This window comes from Lemur catta, chromosome 11 (genome assembly GCF_020740605.2).
Source record: "Lemur catta isolate mLemCat1 chromosome 11, mLemCat1.pri, whole genome shotgun sequence".
Classification (NCBI taxonomy): Eukaryota; Metazoa; Chordata; class Mammalia; order Primates; family Lemuridae; genus Lemur; species Lemur catta.
In genome coordinates this window covers 89090618-89105006 of record NC_059138.1, presented here as the reverse complement: position 1 = coordinate 89105006, position 14389 = coordinate 89090618, and the positions used below count along the sequence as shown (strand labels likewise).

General features: G+C 40.4%; 1 protein-coding gene across 1 annotated transcript in view; it reads right to left on the bottom strand.

The window, feature by feature from the left end:
* Positions 1 to 14389, bottom strand: part of ADCY1 (adenylate cyclase 1) — a 147950-nt gene that overhangs the window by 87435 nt on the left and 46126 nt on the right. Inside the window, exon 4 of the mRNA XM_045564570.1 lies at positions 5943 to 6054. Within this exon, the coding sequence (XP_045420526.1) occupies positions 5943 to 6054 (112 nt within the window). The remainder of the gene's footprint in view (positions 1 to 5942; positions 6055 to 14389) is intronic.

Below are 14389 nucleotides of genomic sequence, written 5' to 3'. Positions count from 1 at the left end.
ATAGACAAAATTTAACTCAAAATGTATTAGAAACCTAATTGTCAAATGACGTAAAACCACAAAACTTCTAGAAGAAAACACAGGAGAAAATCTTTATGACTTTTTTAGGTAAATATTTTTATTTTATTTTATTTATTACACAAATTTTTAAATTTTGCAACCATACTATGAGATTCAGGGACATGCAGGCTTGGCTTAGACAGCTGGTAAATGAAACAACTGATTGTGATTATTTGCATATCATTCTCATGTGGGTTTTCCTTATGACAATTTGTATTAGTAAAGCTCTGGAAAATCCACACATACACAGCATATATAAGTACTATGTTGTGTTTTCATTTCATTGACCATGAAACTGATAATTGCATATAACGAATGCTTCAACTTTTTGTGGATAATGTTTGGTTTCAAATTTGAATGTAGACCTCAAAAAATGGGGAATAACTGAATTAATACTCTATTTGTGATATTGTACATGCTCTATGAAGCAAGGATAAAAGGAAAACTTCTGTTCCCCTGCTGGACTGTAAGGCAGACTAAGTCGCAAATATGTCCTCCTTAGCTATGCATATCCAGAGAACATCAGAGTTCTCTGCACATGGCAGAATAAGAGAACATGGAATCCAGAAGACTGGCTCAAGATGGCTGACTAGACGCAGCTACTGTGCACCTCCTCCATGGACAGGAACCGAAACAGCAAGTTGGTATTCACACTTCAAACAGATTATCTAAGAGAACACTGGCATTACCAAAAGCAAACAAGAGGAAGGAAATGAGGAAGCCTGCTTAGTCAGAATTGACTGGGAGCCAGGAGAAGCTCCAGGATACAGGGAAAGGATAAGAGGGAGACCCCCAGGGCTCCACACTACCACCGTGGTCTTTTACAATCCGAGCTACAAGAGAACACTCCAACCACGTGGGCCTCCAGACTGACACAGGGAGCTGCCTAGAGATTGCACAGAGGCATTGGTCCAGAGAGGGAACTCAAGTGGTGTTCCACAACCATCCAAGCCCTGAGCAGCTGCAGCTTGTCACCATTCTGAGAACCAAACCCTCAAAGGACTGCATCCTGCCTGGGGATCCATGCTGTCACTGCCACTATAGGGCCCAGGAAGGAGGGGGAGGCCAGGCACTCCCACGCACCCTGAAGACAAATCCCAGTGCTGCTGATGTGGGCTACTGTGAGATCAATGCATGAGCAAACTACACTCCCCACAGCTACCTCCCAATGCTGCTCCAGCTGAAAGGGGCCACGCCCTACCCATGTGAGGCCCACAGCACAACTGCAGCTACTCATACCTGAGCATGCAGCCAGTGGCTTGAGGACCACTCTGCCCCTGCCTATTATGGCCAGCACCTAAACCAACTATCCAGGGGGCCTAAGGACAAGTCTTCTGGCTAGTCCCCACCCCCCAGTATCTGAGGATACCACCTGGAATCATCCAACACAGTCCACCACTACTGGCACATGAACACTTCTCCAAGGGTCGTAGGTAAGGCCCAACCCAATGTGCGTATACTACCGCAGCTGGCACCCACTCACACATCCCACAGCAGGCCAGAGGACTGGCCTACCCAAATTTTGTAGCCACCACCAACACCAGCACAGACAGCTTGGGTTCTAGTGGGATGCTCCACCACTGCTACTGCCGTTGCCCACATTATACCAGCTTCCCAGGGTCCTGAGAACTCCCCCACATTCCTGGCCCACTGCTGCCACTACCCACATACAAGCAAGACACCTGAATGCTGAATAATTGGCCCTCCTGGACCTACTAACACTGGTGCCAGCATAAGCCACCCTGGGGCCCAAGAACAGGCATGCTTATCCCATCCCTGCCAAAAATGGGACCTGAAGACTGGCCCAGAAAGCATCCTAGTCCCCATAAAAACATTACCACAGCCTCGACTAGTAACCACACCCTAAGGCACTGAGGAAATCACAAACACCACTGATACTATTTACAGCCAAAAAAATAAAAAAAATCATACAGAGATCACACTACTGCACGCACCCAAAATTAAAGCCAAAGTACCCTACCCAAACTACAATACATAAACATCTTCAGGAAAAATCCTCCCCTATGAAAACAATTTCAAAATGTTGGAAGAAGCTACTATTACACTAGATGTGCAGATATCAATGTAAGAACACAGGAAACATAAAAAGGCAAGGAAATATGACACCACCAAAGGAACACAATAATTCTCTAGCAACAGATCAAAATCAAAAGATTCACAAAATCCCAGATAAAGAATTCAAAATGCTGATTTTAAAGAAGCTCAGTGAGATACAAGAGAATTCTCACAAATTAATACAGAGAAATCAAAAATACAATTCAGGGCATAAATGAGAAACTTACTAAATACAGAGATATTTTTAAAAGAACCAAATGGAAATTCTGGAACTGAAGAATTCATTGAATGAAATAAAAAATACACTTAAAAGCTTCAATAATAGACTAGACTAAGCAGAAGAAAGAATCCCAAAACTTGAAGACAGGTCTTTTGAAATAATCCAGTTAGATAAAATTTTTTAAAAAATAACATAAAAAGAATGAGCAAAGCCTTTGTGACATTTGCGACCAAAAAAAGCAACAAAATATTCAAATTATGGGTTTCCCTGAAGGCAAAAAGAGAACAAATGAGTTACAAAAAGTATTTAACAAAATATTAGATGAAAATTTCCTAAGTCTAACTAGAGATTCAGACATCCACATATAGGAGGCCCAAAGATCCTCAAATAGATATAATGCAAAAGGGTCTTCTCCATGGCAAATTATAATCAAACTGTCTAAAGCCAAAAGCAAAAGAGAGGATACTAAAACAATAAGAAAAAAACATCCAGTCACTTATAAAGGATCCCCAATCAGACTAACAGTGGATTTCTCAGCATAAATCTTGCAAGACAAGAAAGAATGTAATGACATAGTCAAAGGACTAAAATAAACAAACAAACAAAAAAATACCACCCAAGCGTACTATCCCCAGAAAAACTGTCCTAGGCTAGATGTTTATAATTATTATTATTTTACTTTCTATTATTTTACTTCTCACTGCACTACCCACCAAAAATAGTCACCTTTAATCCTATTTTTAAATGAGGAGACTGAAATCCAGAGAGACGCCGGATGACTGCTCACATCGTGTGATGGACTGAAAATGGCCCCTCAAAATATACTCATGATCAAATCCCTGGAATCTGTAAATGTTACAAACAAAAAAGCAACAACAACAAACAACCAAAGATCTTCGCAGATGTGATTGAGCATCTTGAGATGGGTACACCATTCTGAATTGTTATAATAATCTGGATGGGCCCTAAATACAATGACATGTATCCTTATAAAAAGGAGGCAGAAGGAAATTTTGCACACATATAGAGAAAGGGAGAGAGAAGGAGAGAGAGCGAGAGAGAGAAAAATAAAGAGAACAGAGGAAGAGGAGGAGCAGCAGGAGGAGAAGGAGGCAGCAATGTGAAGACAGAGGGAGACTGGAGCAGTGTGGCCACAAGCCAAGAAATTCCAGTAGTCAACAGAAGACATAAGAGGTAAGGGATAAATCTTCCCCTGGAACCTCTGGATGGAGTATGGTCCTGCTAACATCTTGATTTTGGCCAAATGATACTGATTTCAGACTTTGAGCCTCTAAAACTGTGAGAAAACAAATTTCTGTTGTCTCAAGTTACCAAGTTTATGGTGATTCACCACAGCAGCCTTGGGAAACCAACACACAGTTTAGCATTTTGGGCAAAGATTTTTTAAATACAACACAAAAATTATAAGACATGAAAGAAAAAAACTCATAAATTGGACTTCATAAAAACTAAAATCTTCTGTTCTTCAAACAGTACTATTAAAAGAATAAACAAACAAGCCAAAGTATGGGAGAAAATATTTACAAATCATATATCTTATGAAGGAGTTGTATGTAGAACATATAAAGAATTCTCAAAACGTCACAATAAAAAAATAATCAACCCAATTTAAAAAAAAGTGGTCAAAAGATTTGAAGAGACACTTCACCAAAGAAGATACATGGATAGCCAATAAGCAATGAAAAGATGCCCAATCACATTAGTCATTAGGGAAAAGTAAACTAAAACCACAATAAAATACCACCACACACCTATTAGAATGGCTGAAATTAAAGACTGCCCACACCAAATGATGACAAGGATGTGGAGCAACTGGAACTCATCCACTGCTGAGGTGAATGTGAAATGTTACAACCACTTTGGAAGTCATTGTCAGATTCTTAAAAAGTTAAGCAAATATTTACCATATTTTCTAGCCATTCCACTCCTAGGTATTTACCTGAGAGAATGAAAGCACATATCTGTACAAAGACTTGTACATGAATACTCACAGCAGCTTTATTTATAATAACCAAAACCTAGAAATAACCCAAACGTCCATCAAGAGGTGAATGGATAGCCAAGCCTCAGTATAGCCACACAATGGGATATTTCTAAGCAATAAAAAGGAGTGAAATACTGACACATGCAACAAGATGGATGAATCTCAAAACAGTTATGCTCGGTGAAAGAAGCCAGACAACATAGAGTACATCCTGCATATTCCAATATAATTCTAGAAAATTCAAACTTATGTATAGTGAAAGGAAACAGGTTCGCAGTTGCCTAGACACAAGGGAGAAAGGGATGAACAGTGGGAGGAGAGAGGGATTGCAAAGGGTCTGACAAACATTTGGGGTGAAAGATATTTTCCTAGGAAAACTCAGACTCACTTTGTATTCACAATGTCTTCCATGAAATACACACATTTCAGAACTCTTTTTCAATAAGCAATTTTCTTGAAGTCACCAAAATGTGGCTCCCAGGCTGTCCTGCCTCCCAGGGCGAGGAGGTGCTCTCACAGGCTCCCCTGGCCCCCTAAGGACTGCCCACTCCCCACCTGGCAGGACGCTCTCCAAGGATCCCAGGACAGGGAGGGAAACACTTTCCCTGCTGTGTGACACAGGGCACATTTCCATCGTGCTCGGCGTGAACTGTGCAGGACCCTAGAGGGGCTGCACTGGGGCAGGAGCACCAAGGTGGAATGAGGAAACCACGGTCTTCAGGCGGGGAAGGCGAGAGGCTCCGCTGACTGGAAGGCTGGGGTGTGAGAAGACCCATGGGGTCAAGGCGAGGGACACAAAGGGACCCCCCGCCCCAAGGCCCAGTTGTTTTTACATAAGCACATGCTTTAGAGAGGAGCTCTCAGACGCTGGCCTGCAAAACTCCAAGGCAGTTAGTAAAAAAGGGAATGTTTGCTACATGCGGAGGTGTGGCTGGCTCCCTTATCTCGGCATCCAAACACACGTGACAAGCCAAGGCTGTGAGCACAGCCTTGGCCCGACCTTCAGCGAGACTTAGCTGCCAGATGTGGCCAGTGTCAGGAAAGTCTCTAAAAACCCCAGCACACAGCCTGCTGAGGGCGAGGGTGGCCACTGCCCATGCCTGTCATCATGAGGCACCACCAGCCAGGCCACCAACAGACAGGTTTCAATCCCAGGAGGGCGGCAGGCCCAGAACAGGGACTGCTCCAGCAGCGCCTGCAGCCGAGGCTGCCTCAGAACAAAGGGGCTGAGCCTCCAGCTCTGTCTGCCACAGGGCAGCACGGCAGCACGGCGGCACACAGGGCAGGCCCAGACCTACGCGCGGCCTGCACAGCAGAGCCCTGTGCATGCAAGTTCAAAGGCACGCTGGCCACGCTTGTGCAAGCACTCTCCTATCTGGTAAATGCAAGTCCCAGGTCCAAGGAAAGGAATTAGTGAACAGTAAGGCTAAAAACAACTGGTGACTTATAACCTTGACAGAAGAACTGCTTAGCAAACAGTCTAGTTCATATTCCAAATATAGGGCATCCACCTGGCATATCGTTATTCCAGAAGCAATTCTATTATACTTTAATTAGAACAAAGAAAAATGCTGCACTTACTGTGGCTAATTCGTCGAACTTGCCAAAAAGCTCATTGAGGAGTTTCACCAGCTCCTGGGCCGTGCACTGGGACGCCAAGCCCGTGAAGCCCACGATGTCTGCAAACAGGATGCTGCAAGAGAAAGGGGTGCCAGGCCACCCTCCTCACAGCCACTTAGGAAACAACCCCTAGAGCTGTGTGGACATTCATACCTACAAATCACGTTAGCATAAATCACCCCGTTTATTCCTCAATGCAGGCTGGAAATGAAGGCTTCTTGTTCCCATTTTACAGGTGAGAAGATGGAGGCTCAAAAAAGCCACAGGACACCCTCTTGGCCACAGGGGGAGTAAATACTGGGGCCATTCAGAGTTCGCCATCCCCTGTGCTAATCCCTCACACCACACAGGGATATCCCACCTGGTGTCCCAGGGGGGCCACAGCACTGGGATGCGGCCAGCAGCACAGAGCAGAAGTGATGTGCTTTTAAATGCACGGGCCCCTCCATACCCTATGTCTCCCCTCTGCCAGCTGGATGCAGGTGACCATGAGGCCCTGGGTGTCGTGTCAAAGCTTCACAATGGAAGGGGACAGTGTCCCTGACTTACTGGGCAATGCCACAGCCCCTTTAGTCTGCAATGAGGGCAGGAAACACATTCTCTTGTGCTGAAGCCTCTAAATACTGGGTGTCTATTTATTACAGAACTGGGGTCAACCTAAACAACACAATGTTCACCCACAGAACAGAACTATATTTTCTGGAGATAATAGGACTTTGAAAACATTTTTTCTATTGTTTTCTCTTCTCATAAAATTAAAAGATGCTCTTTGCAGAGTATTAGAGAAATGAAGAAAAATCATGCTTTTGTCTGGAAAAATTCTGTATCTTTAAGATATCTCTTAACAAGGTCCCAACCATTTATTCACCTTTTACCAACGTGTTCTTGGTCTTTCTCTAACTTTGGCACTTCCTGAACCCAGGCCACTCCCCAGCACCCGTATATGAAAGACATAAATGCCAAGTAAAGGTAAACAACTATTCTCATCGACAAGTGTCGCCAAAGAGGGAACAGCCAGGAGGGGCAGGAGGGGAGATGGGCTTAGAGCTTGGACTCCAGGGAAGCTTTCCAGCTCTGCCGGTGACAGCAATAGGACCACAGCAACTTACCTAAGTGTTCTGCATGTCTGTCCTTTCCTCAGTAAAATGAGAGCAAGACTAGAGTTCAGGTCATACCTTGCATCTAATTAGAGCTCAATAATTGTTCATAATCATTTATAATAATTTTAAGAATTATAATTCATTCATTCATTTATTCATTTGTTCATTCAACAAATATTTATTGAGGGCTATATGTGCTGGCCTTGTTCTAGGTGCTTGGAATTTAGCAGTGAACAAAAGATTCAAACACCCCTGCCCGCAGAAAGATTCCATTCTATTCAGAGAAGGGGGAGACATGCACAGTACGTCAAAGGTGACACATGTAACTATAGAGAAACTGAAGCAGGGAAGATGGTATGGAGTTGTGTGCACTGTAAACTAGGATTGAAGGAGGGGAGGAAGGGAAGGAGGCACATAGACACTGAAAGAAGAAGGTTCCAGGCAGAGGATACAGCAGGTGCTGCTCCTGTAACTTTTGCTGGATACAGAATTCTTATCTTTTTATTTTAGCCTTTGAATATGCCACCCCACTGCCTTCTGGCCACCCTGAGTTCTGATGAAAAATCGGCTAGTCATCATATTGAAGATCCCTTGTAGATGATAAGCCATTTTTCTCCAGGTGCTTTCAAAATTGTCTCCTTGTTTTTAACTTTGGACAGTTTAATCATGACGTGTGTTGGTATGGGTCTCTTTGAGTTTATCCACCTTGGGGTACAGCAGCCTTCTTAAATGTGTAGGCTAATGTTTTCCAAAATATTTGAGACATTTTTAGCCATTATTCCTTCACATATTCTTTCTGCCCATTTCTCTCTTTCCTCTCCTCTGGGACTCTCACTATACATGTATTGATGTGCCTGATGGTGCCACGCAGGTCTCTGAGGGTCTCTTCATTTTCTTCATCCTTTATTTCATTTTGGTCTTCAGACTGGATAATCTCAACTGACCTCGCTTCAATTTCACTGATTCTTTTTTCTGCCTGCTCAAATGTGCTGTTGAACCCCTCTAGTGAATTTTTTATTTCAATTATTGTATTTTTCAAATTTGGAATTTCTACTTGGGTTTTTAAAAATAATTTGTCTCTCTATTGGTGTTTACTATTTGGTGAGAAACCATTCTCAGAGTTTCCTCTAGTTATTTAAAGGCAGTTTGTCCCTTGAATACATTTAAAATAGCTGACAAAGTTTTTGTCTAAGAAGCCCAATGTCTAGGTTTCCTCAGGGACGGTTTCTATTGACTGCCTTTTCTTTTTCCTGTGTGTGGGCCAACCTTGCTTGTTTTCTTGTATATATCATACATTTTTGTTGAGAACTGAATAATATAGTGTGGCAACTTTAGAAATCAGATTTCCCCTGCAGCACCCTGCCCCAACATCAGGGATTGCTGTTGTTGCTGTTTGTTTTTTATGTTGCTTATTTAGTGACTTTTCTGAACTAATTCTACACGAGCATGGTCTCTGAAATTCCTAGAATTGTTCCCAGAGTCTTTCAAAGCACCCTACGGATGTCTCATTCCCCAGTTCTTCCTTTAAGTTTTTTTGTTATCTTGCTATTTGCCTCAACTGTTATCTCTGCCTAAGGCAGCTATGATATTAAATAATCGCCACTGACTGTTTTGGACAAGTGTGCCAAGCAAAGGCTGTTCACACTTGCATTGAGTTAGGTAAAATAAAGACAATTCTTATGAGTGTGGTTTTCTATGGAACTTCCAGACAGATCCAATAATGACAACTCTCTGAGAACGGGGTTTTCAAAGAGCACGAACCACAGTCAGAACCCCTCCAGTGGCTGCCAGTTTGCCATTTTACACTTCGATTGTGATTGTTGGTTTTCAAAGTCACCACGAAGCTGAGGAGATGACAGGATGAGAACGGGATAAGCTAAAACACCTCAGAGCTTGCTGTTCTTCCTGAGATTTGGTTGTTTTTCTTAAATAAACACTCCCAGATTGTTGCAAGTCTTTGGTTAATTTCCAGAGTTCTGACATTGATTCTGACAATTTTTGTCAGCGTTCTTGTTGCTTTCACAGACGAGAGGATTTTCAGATGTACTTACTCTGCCGTTTCTGCGGACATCTGCCTGCTAGGAACTGTGAATGGTGTACTGAGCATGGACTTTAATTCCTGAGTGATTCAGAGTCACTGGAGGATTCCAACGAGCACAGTAATGAGATCAATGAGGTGTTCACATCTGGGAAATAGACATCTACGACAGCTGCTACAGGATGGCCACAGAGGCAAGGGTGGAGCTGGCACCGTCACCATAAAGGAGGCTCAGTTCCTCACGTATCCAGGCTGCCGCACCTGCACCCAGCAGCATGAGCCCACCAGTTACTGTGGGACCAAAGAGCCCACCAGGGGATGCACATGGAAATTTTCAAGCAGGGAGGAAAAGTGGTGACTCTCCATATCTGTATTTCTTGTTCCCCAGCAGGAAGAGAGCTGAGAGCGAGGCACTGAGGTGTCCTTGCACCTTACCCAACTCTAGCTGCAGCCCCAGGAGATCCCTGACTTTAAAAAAAAAAAATTAAATTGTGGTAAGAACACATAACATGAGATCTAATGTCTTAAAAAATTTAAGGGTACATATTGTTGACTGCAGGCGAAGTATTTTACAGCAGATATCCACAGCTTATTCATGTTTCTTGAATAAAACTTTATGGCCATTGACTAGTAACTCTCCATTTCATCATCCCCCCAGGCCCTGGTAACCAGCAAGCCACTCTGATTCTATGAACTATTTTAAATACTTCTTATAAGTGGAATTATGCAGTACTTGTCTTCCTGGGACTGCTTTATTTCACTTAGTATAATGTACTCAAGTTTCATCTATATTGTCACATATTGCAGAATCTCCTTTTAAAGGCTGAATAGCATTCCATTTTATATACATACATTTTCTTTTCATAACAGTTTTATTGAGATATCATTGACATAAAAATTGTGTGTGAGGGGATGTGTGTGTATATGTGTGTGGGTATGTCTGGTGTACAGCTTTATGGTTTGCTAAACATACACATGGTGAAATGATTACCACAATCAAGCTAATTAAAGTACCCATCACCTTTACACACTTACCATTTGTGTGTGTTAAGAAGGTAAAATTTAAGACCTATCCTCTTAGCAAATTTCAAGTATACAATATGGTTAAACATCATGACCATGCTGTATATTAGGTCTGCAGAATTTATACATCCTACATAACGAAAATTATGTAGTCTTTCACCAATGTCAGCTCACTTTTTTCTCCCCCCAGCCCCTGGAAAACACTATCTTACTTTGTTTCTATTAGTTTGACTATTTTGGTTCCACCTGTAAGTGAGATCATGCAGATCTTTCAGTGTCTTACTCATTTAGCTTATAATATCCTCCAGCTCCGGCCACGCTATTGAAAACAGCAAGATTTCCTTCCTTTTTTGTTACTAATATATACATATATTTTAATTAACACATAATTTTATGTATTTATGGGGTGGAGTATGGTATTTCAATATATGTATACAATGTGTAGTTATCAAATCAGGGTAATTAGGGCACCCATTACCTCGAATTTTTATTTATTTGTGTTGGTAACATTCAAAATCCTCTCTTCTAGCTATTTGAAAAAACACAATTATTGTTTACTATAATCACTCTACTTCTACAAGATTAACTATTTCAGCTTCCACATGAGGGTTGACATTTATCTTTCTGTGCCTGGATTATTTCACTTAACATTATGTCCTCATGTTGACATGAATGGCAGGACTTTTTTATGGCTGAACAGTATTCCATCCTGTATATATACCACATTTTCTACCCTTTCCTCTGTTGATGGACACTGGGATTGATTCCATATTTTGGCTCCTATGAACAGTGCTGCTACAAGCAGGCAGTGTAGACAGCTCTTCAACATACTGATTTCCTTTCCTTTGGATATACATCCAGTAGAGGGATTGCTGGATCACATAGCAGCTCTGTTTTTAGCTTTTTGAGGACTTTCCATACTGTTTTCCATAATAGCTGTACTAATTTACAGTCCCAACAGCATATAAGAGTTCTCTTTTCTCCACATCCTCACCAGTGTTAGGTCTTTGTCTTTTTGATAATGATCATCCTAACTGGGGTGAGATGATATCTCTTTGTAGTTTTCTTTCTTTTTTTTTTTTTATTTTTTTTGCCCAGACTGGAGTGCAGTGGCTTCTTTGTAGTTTTGATTTGCATTTCCCTGATGAACTTGAACCTTTTTTCATATATTTTTGGGCCATCTGTATGTCTTATTTTGAAAAATGTCTATTCAGATTCTTTGCCCATTTTTTTCATTAGATTACTTGGGAGGTTGCTGTTGAGTTCCTTGTATATTCTGGATATTAATCCCTTGTCAGATGTATAGTTTGCAAATGTTCTCTTCCACTCTTCTGTTGTCACTTCACTCTGTTAATTGTTTCTTTTGCTGTGCGGAAGCTGTTTATAATAGTATGATATAATCACATCTCTAGTTATCTTGCTGCCTATGATTTTGATCACGTAACAATAAAATATTTGCCCAGACCAATATCCTAAGGCATTTCCTTCATCTTTCCTTCTAGTAATTTCATAGTTTCAGGTTTTAAATTTAAGTCTTTAATCCATTTTGAGTTGATTTTTGTTTATGGTATGAGATAGGAGTCTAGTTTCATTCTTCTGCATACATATATTCAGTTTATCCAGCATCATTTATTAAAGAGACTGTGCCTTTTCCCCAATGAATGTTTGTGGCATATCTGTCAAAAATCAGTTGGTTGAAAATATACAAATTTATTTCTGGATTCCATATTCTCTTCCGTTGTTCTATGTGTATGTTTCTATGACAATATCATACAGTTTGGGTTACTATAGCTTTGTAGTATATTTTGAAGTCAAGTAGTGTGATGCCTCCAGCTTTGTTCTTTTTGCTCAAGATCGTTCTGGCTATTCAGGGTCTTTTCTAGTTTCATATGAATTGTTGGATTGTTTTTTTCTAACTCTGTGAATAATGTCATTGATATTTTGATAGGGACAGTATTAAATGTGGAGATTGCTTTAGGTAGTATGGTCATTTTTACAATATTTACTCTTCCAGTCCATGAACATGAAATGTCTTTCCATATTTTTGTGTCCTCTTCAATTTGTTTCATCATTACTTTAGAGTTTTCATTGTAGAGATCTTTTACATCTTTGGTTAAATGTATTTCTAAGTACTTTATTTTTTGTAGATATTGTAAATGGGATTATTTTCTAGATTTGTTTTTCACTAGTTCACTATTGGTATATAGAAATACTACTGGTTTTGTATATTGATTTTGTATTCTGCAACTGTATCAAATTTGTTTATCAATTCTAAAACTTTTTGGTGGAGTATTTAGGTTTTTCTATATATAAGATGATGTCATCTGCAAAGAGGGATAATTTTATTTCCTCCTTTTTAAATCTGGATGCCTTTTATTTCTTTATCTTGCCTAATTGCTCTGGCTAGAACTTCCAGTACTACGTCAAATAACAGTGGTGAAAGAGGGAATCCTTGTCTTGTTCCAGTTCTTACAGGGAAAGTTTTCAACCTTCCCCATTCATTGTGACATTGGCTGTGGGTGTGTCATATAGAGACTTTATTTTATTTAGGTATTACTTGTATTCCTAATTTGCTTAATTTTTATCATGAAAGGATATTGAATTTTATCAAATATTTTTTCTGCATCTATCGAAATGATCATATAATTTTTTGGTCCTTCATTCTGTTGATATATCACATTTATTGATTTGTGTATGTTGAACTATCCTTGCAACCCTGGGATAAATCCCACTTGAACATGGTATATAATCTTTTTGATATGATGTTAGATTCAGTTTGCTAGTATTTTATAGAGGAATTTTGTGTCTATGTTGATCAAGGAGATTGGCCTATAGTTTTCTTTTCTTCTTGTGTCCTTATCTGGTTTTTGTATCAGGGTAATGCTGGCCTCGTAGAATGAGTTTGGAAGAATACCCTCCACTACAATTTTCTGGAATAGTTTGAGAAGAACTGGTCCTAGCTCTTCTTTAAAAGTTTGGTAGAGGCCGGGCGTGGTGGCTCATGCCTGTAATCCTAGCACTCTGGGAGGCCGAGGCAGGCGGATCGCTCGAGGTCAGGAGTTCGAGACCAGCCTCAGCAAGAGCGAGACCCCGTCTCTACTAAAAATAGAAAGAAATTATATGGACAACTAAAAATATACATAGAAAAAATTAGCTGGGCATAGTGGCGCATGCCTGTAGTCCCAGCTACTCGGGAGGCTGAGGCAGTAGGATCGCTTAAGCTGAGGAGTCTGAGGTTGCTGTGAGCTAGGCTGATGCCACGGCACTCACTCTAGCCTGGGCAACAAAGCAAGACTCTTTCTCAAAAAAAAAAAAAAAAAGTTTGGTAGAATTCAGCAGTGAAGCCATGCAGTCCTGGGCTTTTCTTTTTGGGGAGGCTTTTTATTACTGATTTAATATTTTTGCTCATTACTGGTTTGTGTAAGTTTTCCATTTCTTCCTGGTTCAATCTTGGTAGATTGCATGTGTCCAGGAATATGTGCATGTCCTCTAGGTTTTACAATTTGTTGGTCTATTTTGTTCATAATAGGTATCTAATTGATCCTTTGTATTTCTGTGGTGTAAGTTGTAATGTCCCCTTTTTCTTTTCTGATTTTATTTATCTGTACCTTCTGTTGTTTCTTAGTCTAACTAATACTTTGTTGATTTTGTTTATCTTGTTAAAAAAAAACTTTTTGTTTCATTGATCCATTATATTGTTTTTTAGTCTCTATTTTGTTTCGTTCTGCTCTGGTCTTTATTATTTTTTTCCTTCTACTAATTTTGGTTTTGGTTTGTTCTTACTTTTCTAGTTCCTTGAGGTGCATTGTTAGGTTGTTTATTTGAAATCTTTCTACTGTTTTGATGCAGACATTTATTACTATAAAATTCCCTCTCAGTACTGCTTTCACTGTATCTCACAGGTTCTGGTATGTGGTGTTTCCATTTTTTTAAATAGAAATGAGGACTTGCTATGCTGCCAAGGCTGAAATGAAGTGACTATTCACAGGTACAATCAAAGCACACTGCAGCCTTGAACTCTTGGGCTCAAGTGATTCTCTCTCCTTATCATCCCTACTAGCCAGGACTACAGGTGCACACCACCACACCCAGATTGTTCCTTTTATCATAATAAAGTGATCTTCTTTGTCCCTCTTTACAGTTTTTAATTTAACAGTTATTTTATCTGATATAATTTTATCTACTCCTGCTTCTATTTGTTTTCCAGTGGAATGCATTATCTCCTTCAAACCCTTCACTTTCAGTCT